Source organism: Haliotis rubra, unplaced genomic scaffold (genome assembly GCF_003918875.1).
Source record: "Haliotis rubra isolate DU_JTF1 unplaced genomic scaffold, ASM391887v1 Scf808, whole genome shotgun sequence".
Classification (NCBI taxonomy): Eukaryota; Metazoa; Mollusca; class Gastropoda; order Lepetellida; family Haliotidae; genus Haliotis; species Haliotis rubra.
In genome coordinates this window covers 179,454-194,817 of record NW_025767533.1, presented here as the reverse complement: position 1 = coordinate 194,817, position 15,364 = coordinate 179,454, and the positions used below count along the sequence as shown (strand labels likewise).

The 15,364-nt window shown below is 39.0% G+C and overlaps 1 protein-coding gene and 1 long non-coding RNA gene across 6 annotated transcripts in view; one reads left to right on the top strand and one right to left on the bottom strand.

The window, feature by feature from the left end:
- The first annotated feature begins 4,506 nt into the window (after window positions 1–4,506).
- LOC124261753 overlaps window positions 4,507–15,364 on the top strand; it is a 32,666-nt gene continuing 21,808 nt past the window's right edge. The window contains exons 1-2 of the long non-coding RNA XR_006894409.1: window positions 4,507–4,592; window positions 5,953–7,304. This is a non-coding gene — a long non-coding RNA (uncharacterized LOC124261753). The remainder of the gene's footprint in view (window positions 4,593–5,952; window positions 7,305–15,364) is intronic.
- The window catches only part of LOC124261751 (glycine receptor subunit alpha-2-like), a 51,328-nt gene continuing 40,687 nt past the window's right edge, over window positions 4,724–15,364 (bottom strand). For 4 of the 5 annotated variants that reach the window (XM_046696109.1, XM_046696112.1, XM_046696111.1 and 1 more), the window contains exons 8-9: window positions 13,130–13,515; window positions 10,973–12,281 (exon numbers count right to left, since the gene is read on the bottom strand). In XM_046696109.1, coding sequence (XP_046552065.1) covers window positions 12,138–12,281; window positions 13,130–13,515 — 530 coding nt within the window. In that variant the 3' untranslated portion in view covers window positions 10,973–12,137. Of the gene's footprint in view, window positions 4,735–10,972; window positions 12,282–13,129; window positions 13,516–15,364 lie in introns of those variants that run through there. The other variant, XR_006894408.1, reaches the window with a different exon arrangement.

The window sequence follows — 15,364 nt, the reverse complement described above, 5'->3', positions numbered from 1 at the left end:
CAACGCTGAACTTCCTAAGACAACATGGCATCCAAACCCTACAATGGCCTGCACTCAGTCCGGATTTTTAGTATGTACCCAAGTGCCTATGGCTTTCATCAGCCGGCTAATTCATTCCATGTACAGAAGGTGCAACGCCGTCATTGATGTCCATGGGGGCCACACACGATACTGACTGATATCCTAATGGTACCATTTTTGTCTGAACTCTAAATGTGATTCCCGAAAATGTGTTAATAATAATTGTTAGGTTTGAACTCAATCCGCTGTTTTGATTGTTAATTAGAGCGAATTAAAGTGTGTGGTCTAAGAAGACTCTATCGGTGTGGCGTGTCTTTTGCGGTTCAGTATATCTTTTTGCATTGATCTTGTCCAGTAAATATTACCTCAGAATGATATTGTCCTTTTTTCATATTTCATGCCAGTGGACTGCAGTGAATTTCCATATACACACACATACCTAACCAAAACAGTCAACCACATTAGATGAAACAGTCTATAACAAAAATTCATTGAACTGTATCCTCTAATTCAGGGTGGTGGCAAACCGAGACTAAACCAATATTTTTAGATGAGTCGTTTCTAGGCGCTTCTGGACAAACACAAATTCATTAAACTTTTCCCAATGACCACTATTGTGTTCTTAAACTGTTATTTTTCAAACCGTCCACTGAAGTGAATCCGTCGGTAAATCCAAAGAACGGCATATTTTAATGGTACGTCCGGAGTACTAATATGAATTTTATCATAATTTATCCTTCTGCATTAAACTTGATCTTCGACCTCGGAGTTGAAACGACTTTGACAAAAAATATAGTTGAAGCCGACGGAGACGAAGTCCTCGATAAACAGACGAAATCACTTAGATCCTCACTTAGATCCGATGGATTCTCCAGAAATATGGCATCATGTGGTAACGTAGGGTTCGGCGAAAGCAGTGAAGAACGGTGAGCTTTCGGAACAGATCGACAAACGTTTTAGATGACGACAGTCTGACTGGCTTTAGACACCCCTTTTCTCTTGGCACGTGACGTACGTTGATAGACAGCAAAGTCGCCATTGTCCAAGAGACGATGGCTACAACGACCAGACAAACTTCACAGTCCCAAGCAGTCAGTATACGCCATGTGAAGAGAAAATACGCTGAGAAAATACGTTTGTAGTTTGAGCAGACCTTCTGTTCATGTTATTCTCATCTTTCTCCATGCTTCGTCTCATTACCTGTAAGTTAGTAATAGATGTTATAACATCACCACCACAGAGGAAAATGTCTCTCTGAAAGGGCTTCCGCTGAGAGCCACGAGGTCAGCCAAGGAAAGACGCACGTTTTGCAAGGAATTCCTGTGACTGCCTACAGCAATTGCTGGGCTTTGGGTGTGCTCTTGCAAGGTGATACTGGACGCTGGAAGCTTTTGTCAGGGTCGTTTGAAGTCATCGTTCGAGGAGCAATGGAAAGTACAAACATGAGATTAGTGAGAGAATGTGAGAGAAGTATTACTAATGTACAAGTTATTGTAAAAGTTTTCAAATTACCACGTTAAGGATACAAAACTATACTTAGTGTTCACATGAGATGTATTCGTCAAACAGTCGCCTTACATGATCCAGGTATCATTCTCACTGTGTCCATTTTATTTGGGGTTTACATGATACGTAAACGAGTGTACACACACTCTTACCACACCATCATCCCGACATCTACAGATGCACCGTGGTCATTACGAAGACTTAGATTGCAGACAGGCGAACCTCACACATTTCGGCAAAGCGCCACCCAGCCACAAGCAGTATTATTCAAGCAAGAGGACGTAAGGCACCAGGTCAAGAGCTCCCTAAACATATTGTCTTAATGTCCTATACATAGAGACGTTATCTACTGGGATATCCGTCCTATAACACATCCTTTCTAAGTAAACTTCAGTTGACATTTGCTTTGAAAACAATTCCATTACATGTCATGAAAAAAATACATATCGCCAACGTATTGTTACCCGGCTCGTTATGGGATAATAAGTTTTAATCCTTAAAATAGCATGTATAATTCCTTAAAGTCAATGATCAGTCAAGGAGATGTTTCAACATTTATTGTGAGGCCAAGTGTGTTATTCATAAATACATATGCATAAAAGACATTCAAACAATAATCTAATATACAAATTTTGATGGAGAATTACGATCTCAAACGGTAGAGCTTGTATATATAACAATTTATAATATTTCTTCTTTCAACCTAACATTATATAATAATCATAATTGGGAATCATTCATACAAATCATTTTAACACAAATCACCATTATACCTCAGCTGTCGTCATATAACTCATATGTAAATGATATTTGCCACTGAACCCAATATTTACATTTGTTCACTATCAGCATATTAGTGATGTAAAGTACATCTCATGTGTCCATACATGAGTGCAATATAGGCACAACTAATCCATGACAGCACATCTAGTTCACTTACATATTCAAATAACGACTGAGATATATGCATGTCAATGTTCATGCAAATAAAAATGTACACATGATATTGCCACTAAAAACATATACATGATATTGCCACTTTCTATTCATAAATAATATATTCCAGTCATGACATTATCTGACATAATTCGTAGAGTTGTACCAAAGAACATACCTTAAAAGAGAATGTAGAATTCCTTAAAGTCAATGATCAGTCAAGGAGATGTTTCAACATTTATTGTGAGGTCAAGTGTGCCGATCGGAAATCACTGACCTCTTTTTATAGCCGAAAACATCACTGATCAATGTTGGAATTCTTTGCGATTGGCCAAAACGTATAATAGGGTAATTACGATTTGGTTGGTTGACATAGATCAGATATTTTTTACAAACAGTTATCGATTGGACAAGCCGAAACGAGTTTTGGAAGGGTAATCACGTGACCGTGACAGGATAGTTGCATCAGCTTAATTACGGTTTGTTTTACAACTCTTGTCTGGATTAGTGTTTATAGCTGACGTCACATGACCGTGTCGCAATGGTAATTGGCGTCAATTAGGTCAGATTTATTGCAGTTTGTTCCTACAGTTGTGGCCTGGTCTGCACGGTGGTCATTAAGAAATTTACTGTTGCAATAAACAATGGATTGAGTTTTAAGTTGACACTTTCAATGGTATATGCGAAGTGCGTTACATCAGCTTGAGCCATTACATGAAGTGACGTTTCAATATTACAACTCTTCAAAATGAAAGAAAAATTTGTGGCAAATATATACAAAATACATACATACAGATAAACATACACATATGAAGAATATAATGATAAATTGTGCGCTGTCACATTATTTCTGGTACTTTTATGTTCTTTCTGATCAGGCGTATATCCCGTTGTAATTTTGCTGCCCGCTCATTTCGTGAGGTTTGATCTTTCTGTTCATCATGACTTGGGTATTCTGTCTCTAGGAGATCGTTGATAAGGCATAAATAGTTGCATATAATAGTAATCAGTGAGTTGTCTGGTCCCTGCTCAATGATTTACAGGTCTCCATGATATTCCGTAACAATTCCGGATTGAACTACACCACTAAGATAGCTTACATATGTATAAGCAACAGTGCAGACATCAATGTGTACAGAAATGTTCAGCGTGTTAGATTCCACCCTGTAATATGTTCTATTGCATCATTGTTGAACAAAACCGTTACACATCATAGTGATCTGAAAGGATATGTGTGTCAAGTAAACATTTCGTTCGATTTACACAGTCACTGCGTGTCGTCAATTTTTCTAAATATCGAATGACTATAAAACGGATCCAAAGTATGTAGACCCTTTTAACTGTCGTGGTATGTCCCTTTGTCATATTGTAGCAATCAAACCGATCACAAGCGAATCTCCTGTACGTGTTGGAACCTGTGTTCATAGTTGAGACACGTTTCCAGGATTATGTGTAAGTTGCTGGTTTCCCAGCCTCTCCCGAGCTGTGGAATGTGCACCTAAATACCGCTTCTACCGGTTGGCTTCAGAAATAGCCATACCCAAATAAGTAGTATGTTAATGATTTGGTACATAGACGTCGTATCTCATCGACCATATTGACCTGACCAGCTATTTTAACCCTTGCTGTCTTTACTATTGGTCCAGTGAGAAATCAGTCAAAACACGGTTTCTCGTGGTGGTAATATTTGTATATATTTCCACTTTGATAAGATTAACCTGACTGTCAACAAATGGCTAACAGAATAATGATGATGATAATAATGATGATTATTATAATCGTTTTTGTTATTTTGATGTTCGAATACCGCACTTAAATGCAGCGTATCTGGTCCTTTACTAGTGGACCCGTCTGCTTTCAATTGAATATTTTCAATTAAATACTCTCTGAGGAGTATACCTAAGCCGGCTTTTGGGACGTTAGTTGGTTTAAACCTCCAACATGACTCTAGTTAGAATTTAGATCGCTCACCCACTACGCACCCGATCCGGGTTTTCCATTATATTTAAGTCCATACGTGGAGGTATTTTTACACGGTCTATACAGATATATGGCGTGAGTTGAAGCTGTGGACAGTATCTGAGCCTTGGTGTCAAAGGATAGGAAGCTTAATGAACAACTGGCTACATGTAGGTACACACTTGTTAATGTAATTGTGAATAAGTTTTCAGCTTAGTATACATTTTTTCATTACTTTGTGCGCATATTTGTACATAATGATGCGTACATATTTGAGTTCACCTGCGTTTTTGTCTATTGCTTGACATTAACCTAGTTTTTGATGGGCATTTAAATATTCGATTATTCGATATTATTAACATCATTACATTTGGTTCTTGGATATTTTTGGTTTTTTTAACAGGTGAACAACTGGAATGGTATGTGTGTTATATTTAGTGAATTATGTATACAAAGGGTAATATGATCAGTATAATTAACGAGGTGTGGATGAAGGCTTTGTGAAAACAGAGTGATTGCGTCAGGTGTAATGACAAAGCGTAGGCTACGATAACAACACGGTATTGGTAGGTGGATGCCTGGGTCATGTCTCTTGATTATTGGACTTTCTGTTCCTGATGTTGTGCCGTCGTGTCATGATGTTGTGGTTGGCGTTTGTGATTTTTTGCTAATTTTTTTAGGTTATGGCTCATGTAGGGGATGTCATGGTTAATGTTTGGGATGTTATGGCTCATATTAGAGAAGTTATGGCTAATGTTTGGGATGTTATGGCTCGTGTTAGAGATGGTAAGGCTAATGTTTGGGATGTTATGGCATAGGTTGGAGATGTTATGGCTAATGTTTGGGATGTTATGGCTAATGTTGGGGATGTTATGGCTAATGTTGGAGATGTTATGGCATAGGTTTGAGATGTTATGGCTAATGTTTGGAGATGTTATGGCTAATGTTTGGGATGTTATGGCTAATGTTTGGGATGTTATGGCTTATGTTGGAGATGTTATTGCTAATGTTTGGGATGTTATGGCTTATGTTTGGGATGCTATGGCTAATGTTTGGGATGTAATGGCTCATGGTGGAGATGTTATGGCTAATGTTTTGGATGTTATGGCTCATGGTGGAGATGTTATGACTAATGTTTGGGATGTTATGGCTAATGTTTGGGATGTTATGGCTAATGTTTGGGATGTTATGGCTAATGTTTGGGATGTTATGGCTCATGTCTGGGATGGTATGGCTAATGTTGGAGATGTTGTAGCTGAGTATGTAATGGTATGACTCATGATAAAGGCATCTTGCCAGAGGATACACTCTCGGTGTGCTGATTTAGGAATGGAAGACGTCATTACTGATTAATCAACATGTCTCGTGTTCCTTGATTCCAGTGGCATTCTCCTCTTAATATAGTATACACGACCTTGAACCATGCTTATTATATGTGACGTTGGACACCGTATTGATCATGATGTCCACAGTGTCAATGACCTATTTAATCGTCTGTGTACATACATAATTATATATGTTTCTTTTCAGATAACCCTTACAACTGTATTCCTAGTCGGAACAGTGTTCGAGTACACTGTCACAGGAAGGCGCACGCTCAAGAATGAATGTCTGTGTAACCCACGCACGGAAACATATTTGTACAAGAAAATTATAAACTATACGAAAACACAGCCGCCCATTCTTATATTCACAATACCGAAAGTGAAGAACCGTTTTGATCCTGTTTGGAAGGACGCCCTGAAAGATGTCCCTAAAACAGATCCCTGGATTGCTGAGCTCTCCTGGAGTAGGAAGAACAGGATCCTCAAGGACGAGAGACATCCCTGTGCAACGTCAATAATGATGAACGTTGACAATTTGAGATTTCCGGGAACTATAAACTTTGTTCAATGTCGTAAAACCAGGTCAGGAAGTGCCGGTACGTGTGTGGATGTGAGTGAACCAGTTGTTGTTCTGAGAATTAGGAACCCAAGACAGAAGGGACGTAAGTGTCGATATGTGGCTACCATTGAATCGAGGGTAGTAGGATGTTCTTGGGTACCAGATAAACACCAAAAAGGAAATGCATATAAACACACGAATGAATGAAAGCATTTGGCAGTTAATGGAGAAGGAGGATGACTGATAACATTTTCAAGAAGTGAATGGTATAACGCGTGTGCCTGAATTCGACAGGAATGTGTTTGTGGTTGTATTGCGTGTTTAGTCTGGGAAATGGCATGAATTGTTGACACTGATTATGTTTTCCATTTCATAAGACTGCTCCTGTGATAGTATGATAGCACTGAAAACATTCTGAACGACCAACATGACTAATTGGATGGAAAAGCCAGTGCATAGAATATTGTCACCGCTGGACCTTTCCACGACAAGTTTGAAAGCAAGGATGAAATATCAATACAGTGACCTCTGGATAAATTGAACAAGCTTTAGGGCTACTAGCTTCCTGGTGTTGTCTGACTAACCATTAGATTACGAAAAATCACAACATATATGACATATAAGTGAGTAATATGAGTACAATCACTGTGTCCATCCCTACAGGACTGTACCATTAGTATACATGCCTATTGACGACATCAACTCGGGGGATTCTTCATTCTTCCCAAAATGCGCTATGACGTTGTGCTATAAATAGCTGTGAAAACCCGGTTTAATATTTACAGAAACACATAAGATCATGATCACGTTTTATCATGATCGGAATGTTTATGCCTGGTTTCTGTGTTACCAAAGAACGATTTTCTAACTTTGTTTGTTGTATCTGACTTTCTGCTATTAATGTTTCCAAATCAGGTAACACTTTACAAAGGAACAAACGCAACAGTGAAGCTATGCATAGAATGATGTTATGCTTGACTGCCGTTCTGTGATACATTGTTTGCATTTTTTATCTCATAGTACAACCGTTTACTGTTGCCTTACCCAGAGGCGTGGGAGTTTGTTCATAATGTACGATCAGTTATTCTCGATTACGTGCTGTCCACTGGAGTAAGTCTATGTAAAGTGTTACATTAGAACTCACAAAGGATGTACGGGTGATGCGGTTGATGTCAGCCGAATATATACATGTAAACGCATCATTTCCTTTAACACACGAGGGGCGGAAGGTTAGCCTAGTGTGTAAAGCGTTCGCTCGTCACGTTGAAGACCCGGGTTCGATTCCCCACATGGATACAATGTGTGAAGCCCAATTTTGGTGTCCCCCGCCGTGATATAGCCGGAATATTGCTAAAAGAGGCATAAAACCATACTCACTCGCTCACTTTAACACACGAAACTTACACGTATGCAAACGGTGCGTTACTGTTTTTAAAAAAAACCCCTTTAAGATCAATGTTGTCACAGTAATTGCTTCTTCGTTTGGATTTATTCTATGTTATACTAACCTCACAGTTACGACCTGTTCATCAATGTTGTTACTTTTACTTCTCTGGCATTATATGTGAGTCACTAATCATATAAAGTGGTCATTGTTATAACATGTAAGGCTTTATTGTTATATGTTATCATTGATGTAATAAACCATTTACTGATGTTACAACACCCTTTTATCATTACATGTATTTTACTGATGTTGCTCGAGCATGTACAACATGCACTGTTGTTTTGCCCTGTTGTTACATGTGCGCCATCGTTGTTTCAGGAACGTCATTGTTGTACATAAAATGCTTTTGATTGGTACGTCACTCGGTTTATGGGTGACTCTAATAACTTGCATTTGGCTGTTGTTACTTGTGCATATGACAAATTCAGTTCGTTGCTATTACAATGGAAGATCCGTACGGTTTTGCATAGGTTTGTTTGCAGGTTTATCACATACTCGTGCTCAAGGATATACACGTATGAGATTTGAATAATTGCCAACGTTTCTCCCATATTTATTAAGCTAAACCACTATGACTGACTACATATCAAAGTGATATTAAGCACAACTCTCTCATCCAGTTTTGGGATTCATAATGAAGCCATTTTGTGTCGCTCGTAAAAATATTAATAATATCAATTTCCTTATTACCCCGTGCATTCTTCAGTTCACACTTAGTAATAGGATGTGAAATCGGTCTGCGACATCAGTATGGCTGATGATGGTTATCTGTCATTAAACTAAATTTCCCGCTCTACAAGGAGATGAAAACCGGAGGGCTTGCATGTTAAATATGTCTGTGAATTTGGAGCAGGTTTATGGAATAAATGTTCATGGTCGTCCTCACATAGGGCACAGCTCGATCAGTTAGAAGCCAGGCTTTCAGAAATTGAGCCCAAACATTCAATTCACTTGCTACAGGCCACCAGAGTTACAGACCAGAGGTTTAGACGTCGTCTGCATACAGCCCATACACGTGGTCAAGGCATACATAACATATTTTATGTAGTCCCGATGTGGTTTTGGGTGTCTCAGGACATGTGGCCTGTCAGATGGTATCACACGTTGCTATATGTCATGGCGGTTCTGAAAGATGCTACGTGTTACCTAAACGCATTCCAACGGCGTTGGATGGTGTAACTGAAATACTGTTTTTTGTGATGTCTGGTTGTATTTAGCTGGGGAAATACTTTGGTAAATGAGAAAATGTAATGGTATGAACTCTGTTGATATCACGAAATGGATACCTGAATGGTGAACTGTATTTATATTATGAAATAGATACCTGAAAGGTGCACTTGATATATATTAATTGTTTTACACAGTTGCATGTAAAACTACTTCGTGATGTAATAAAACGGACCTATAGCTCTAAACCGACTTTCGTTTTGGGGGCCAAAACCAATTCCCGTTTAGAGCATAGAATGTCTTGAAATCGCCAATGGTCTTGTAATGTGTTCAGAATCACTGTTGGCTTTCTGAATACGCATATACGCGTCTGGAGGCTTTCAAACGTCAGAGAACGTCAACGTCAGGCAACATGGTAGATGTGGTTTCGGGACTGAAATAATAATTATGGGCGGAATAACTATGTCAGGACAACTCTGCGTATTGCCTGTCAAAGTTCTGTTGACACCTGACAAATCAGTGACACAAATGATGACTGATGCAATTCTCTATTTGTACAATGCATTCCCGATTTTGCTCAGGGGATCAGTTGACAAATATTTGCATAGGTTTATGACAGCTTCCTCCGGTGGGGCAGAATACGCTCACCTTTTCGCGAACACCTGTCTGATATTGATTCATCAACACATACTTTGTCATCGTATCGCATTGTGCCAATCACAAAAACTGCTGAATGCGTAGTCAAACAGACACATGAGTTGCATAGTCAGACTTGTACAAACCACAAGGCTTTCAGCAGAGGATTCTTACAGATGTGGAATGGGTTTGTCGTGTCTGTTAATGTCAATAATGGGAGGTGTGTGTATATGGGTCATCTCCAAGGACATATGTGCTGTTTTGGGGAGCACGTGGACATACCTGTGTAGTGTTTGTACACAATAATCTCGGTAGCAGGAGTTGTCACTGTGTGCATTATGCAAAGGTACAATGGTATACTTTCCCCGTGTATCCGGTTGTGAATTGCAGTCTATGAACATGACACCTATGCTCCTGTCTCAGATGGGATTTACTATCACCTGTCACAACAGACGTACACGTTTTTCACTTAACAGAAAGTCTGTTCACAATGTATTCATAAAAGCTCCATATTTAGAAAAATATGTTCAATTACATGAATTGCTCGTGTGCTTTAATCGAATAACCATGGATCCACTGATCAGTTCAATCATAATTTTCTGGACATTCGACTCCTAACGTGGGTATGTTTGGTATAGTGTAATGCTCTCGTTATCGTGTCTTGGTACTGCTGAAACACATGTATTGTACAACCCTACCGTTAAAACATATCGTTATCTCTCAGGACAATTACAAGTTTGTATCATATCGGGAAGATTCAGTCAGCAGGTGTAGGTAATCATACCACATTTGAGAGATAACAACTTAACTCTAGCACTCCGTTTCATGTATTGCTACTGTTATACCACTTGATTGTTACATGTCAAGAACCCCGTGGATTAACGGGAGGTACGCGAATCAGTGCTTAAATAAACCAGTCAAACACCGGTGTGTCGAGCGTTGATCTGTCGAACCTTGTGTCTACGTTTTCCATATTTAGTCGTAATTTTGCGGTTGTATCGGACCTCGGATGACTCGAAGTTTTTGCGCAGGTCCGTTAATCTTCGACATAACCGTGTTTGACTGTACATGCTAGCTGACAAAGCTCGAATGTTCATGATATTGAACCAATACATACACACCATGTGTTTTTATAACCTAACACCCCGTTTCAATTCGATACAGAGGCCTTTCAGCAACACGTTTAGATATCCAAGAGTCAGCTCACAGATGCTACTTTCTCATGTTTGCGCATGGATTATTCCAGCATAATAGGTTTTGTGCGAACGTGTGTATGGCCAAATTAAAAAAGCCCTCACACAAACGTCTACAGTTCACTTTCACACGTCAAACAATAACTAGCCATTTACACTACTCCGGATACAACTCGCCTTTCATGCAACACCCCTGATATATCTGTCAAGTAACGACACATGATCGTAGTCAGAGTATTTTATTTCAGAAAGAAAGGATATTATAAAAAACGGATCGTTCTTTTATAGGTAATATGAATCGTGTTTGTACACAATTGTAATGGAATGGGTGCAATGTATATAGAAGGTGCTTCGCATGAACGTTATTCATCGGAGGACTTAACTTCACATATGATACGACTTCATATTAGAGTATATTTAACAAACACTTAAGTAAACATTATTTCAAAATCTTAAAATCACAAGTTTGAAGATACGATCACAAACAGAAAGTGGTCGTTATTGGAATGCATGAATACATATTTCAGTTAGCATGGGGTAACCACAATTACTTCCGTACATTGTTTGCATCGCAATTAATGCTTTAAAACATGTCGATATCTATCTCCAGCTCGACTAACACTGAAATTTGACATGACTTCAAGAGAAGTCAACAGCTACTGATAAACATTGATATCACCACATCATATCATCAGTGAAACATACACGACTTGTCGTCATAGATAGGCACTTGATAATGTGTACAGATGTACACGTTTGTTGGGTTAGATAGAGGAACACAATTGAAAAACGCCTTCTAACATTGGGTAAAACTTTGTGACGTACCGAAATTATATCCATCGACTTCATAACAGTCAAATTATATTCTTCCGAAATAAAAACTTGCTAATATGATAACGTATATCAAGGACTAAACATACAAAAGAAATATCTGTTCCTACCGTTATTACTTATCGAGCTGGCCGAGATTAGTACACCATGTTACAATGTGTAATGTTGCACAATAGTTTCATCTTAAAATACCGCACTAAAAATCGAAATATCAAAGAAATGAACCACGGCGATTTGTGACTTCTATAGCCTTAATTCGAAGCATAAAAAGGATTATTTTCCAACAGCAATATGTTAAAGTTGTTCCAGATATACATGCTAATGATAATCGATGTTCATATCGATATCAATTATGCGTTTGCATATATGCAACAGACACCCATAACGTTAACGTTTAATGTACAGATATGTATAAAAATAATATACTAAAAAATGTAAAGTATTTCATAAAATGTGTCATGAAATGACGTTATTCAGTCGCCAACACTGTGCATACATTGTACATCAGTCAAAAGTGAAAACAGTCCAATGTAAATTCAAGACACATATAACGTTTTTCAGTCAACGTGCAGGTATATACACCAATACAATATATTGAAAAGGATGAACATCAGGGGGAACATCCATCGTGAAAATTTGTCCAGCTGACGCGCTGCTATAAATGACTTCCGTACCGTGGTAGCTGTTTCTCTGTCACTTTCCTGAGAACAGAAGAAACGTTTAGTGTAAATAGTGCATGTTGTCAAGCTTATAGACAGAATAGACAATTTTATAACGATTATATATCTTGTTAAATGTACGCATGAATGAATGCTTGGCAACAGAACGTGTGTCCATAGATATAAAGGATCTCTTTTGTTGACCAAATGCATGCATTCTTTGGTTTCTCCACAGAACGTAAAACTCTCCTTGGTGCAGTGGTTAGAGCGTCCGCCCGGAAGCGGAAGGTCGCGGGTTCCATCCCCGGCCGCGTCATACCAATAGACTTTAGAATATGGTACTTGTTGGTCCCTGCCTGGCCCGTGGCATTAATGGGTACAAGAAGGACTGATCGGCTGGAAATCAGTATATTGTGTCTTTGTGGAGTATTCATGCTTAACTGCGGCATGGTATCTCAGTGAGCTATCTCTATAAAACCGGGTTAAGCCTGGGCTAGTACAAGCAGCCACACAAACATATGCATGCACGTCGTCATATGAGGGAATATTCTTACGACGTTAAACCCCATTTCAACTCACTCACAGAACGTATCTGTGTGTACATGTATCTCAAGAATGTTACTAAGGGAATATGATTTGGCTTTTCTACATATTGTGTGTTTGTATATAAACCTAGTAAGTGCAATTATGGCGTTAAGACAGAAATGGGAAAATATATAAACATAAAATGCACGCTCAAAATTACTACATATCCTGTACCTCTAATTCAAAGTCATCATTACAAGAGGTCGACTGGCATACTGTTTGAATGAGATCGGTTTTCGCTAGAATGGTTATAAAAGTCAGTGGTGTTTTAGTTATACCTAGACGGTTCTGTTGACAATACTCACTGATGGCTGTAATCTGCTGGTATCGGGTGACTTGGTTTTAGTTTTATATCTTTCTGGGTGGTTTTGAGCCCGTCGTGTTTGTACATTAACATATGCATACTCGAGTAGAGCTGTAAAGACGAAGAACAAGCATATCGACATCCAGACATCGATAGCCTTGACATACGAGACACGCGGAAGTGACGACTGTGCACCGGAACTCTGCGTTGTCATAGTGAGCACGGTGAGGACGCCCAATGAAATTCGAGCAGGGACAGCTCCAATGTCTATCCAGAAAGATATCCATGACAGGATTACTATTAGAACACTGGGCACGTACACTTGAAGGATGAAATAGCCCATGTCTCGTTTTAGTTTGAAGTTGGCCATTATGCAGGCGAATCTTTCTGCAAAGAAAATATGGACAACATTGTTATATATTTTCACTATAATGTTTCTGTGTAAATATTCATGGATAACTGTATATAAGTATTTCGTAAGATAAAATAGAAATGAAATACAATGTGCCTGACTAGTCGAGTCGTCTGATGTGCAGTTTTAACAGAATTGCGCCCCCTTTGCGAGGCCGAATCCTATCATCGAAGGTTTGAATTCTGTTTCGCCGTGATTATGCTTCAGGATTTCACAACACCAAAATCCTTGCTGGTGGGTTAAACCCAAATCCTAAACGTCCAAGAATTTCTCCCACTTAGAGATGCCACCCTCAGAAAACCCATGAAGATCCGGGGTTAGAAAGGGTCTTCAGCAACGCATGTTTATCGTAAGGAGCGACCAACGGGATCGGGTGGTCAGGCTCGTTGACTTGGTTAACTCATGTCATCGTATCCCAACTGCGTGGAACGATGTGCATGATGTTGATCACTGGATTGTCTGGTCAGACTCGATAATATACAGACCGCCGTCATACAGCTGGGATATTGCTGATTGCGGCGTAAAACAACAAACAAACAAAACATTAAACTGAAACACTTTCAGAGTGGTGTTAAAGCTCCACCAAAGTCACTGACGAATGTATGAAAATGTTTAGACGGAGGATTGTATTTAGGGACAATAACACTTCACTCGAATTCATCCGTTCACTTTAATCGCTCTGTACGTGTACCACGTAGAGAAATGGTCTTCAGCAACCTACATGTATGCATGACCACAGGTAGAAAATAAAGAAAACAAGGTTGGCTCGTCGGGTTCGGTGACTGGTTGATACATGTCATTGTATTACAGTTACCTTGCTCGATGCTCATGATTTCAATCACTGTCTAGGTTGGTCCAGGCAAGATTATACAAAGACGCCCGTCATATAGCCTGAATATTACTTAAATGTAGACATAATCGTCATTTCACATACATAAAGCGTGTACACAAAATAACTTGCTATTCATATTAAAGTAATAAGCCCCGATGCGGGATCATGGTTCACGAGGAAGGCAATCACAGATCTAGATATGAAGATGGGAACACTTTCTCTTCCTGGTCATCATGACCTACGTTGCTGTACGTTTTGAACAAGTCCCCCTTGAACCGTTTCAGTCTCCGGTACGACCACAGCCAGACTAAATACAAGGCGTTAAGCAAGTCGCTTTACGTACACTTTACCTGAAAACAGGACCACCCACATCACACTTTATAACAAGTGATATTACTTTCCTTAGGTAAACGTCATATGACACTTTTGTATTAAGACGAAGGTTGACACAGTAAACGGCGGAACAAGACAAAAGCAGGTACATGTTGATTGTGTTACATGCTACATCTGAACGTTCTAAGATCTTCACCATTTGTATATATTGTGTCAGTCTTCTATTGCAGGTACCATGTATATTATGAGAGTCCATTACGAAGTAACTCTATCGCCCCTTATGGGTTTATTACGAATGGGACAAGGTCACGTGGAAGCAGTCGTAAAATGCTGCGTGAAATGATGCCAACACATTTTACAAGTCAACATTTGAAATAAATAGTTTAAAATTGTTTATTGGTTGGAAAACTATTTTTCAACAAATACCTTTGCATCCCTAATTATATCAGAACTGGCATTCTAGGTGAGTAGTTGATACCAAATTCAACGGTAACAAGACCTCTGTGAAATAGTTTTTCAAAATTCATTTCTACAGACAACGCACAGAATAAACGAATAATCAACTTTAACTCCAGAACAATACAACGATTTAGTCATCAATGTTTACTAACATGATGACGAATGATGACTGTGACAAAATGACTTTGCTGTTTTATATT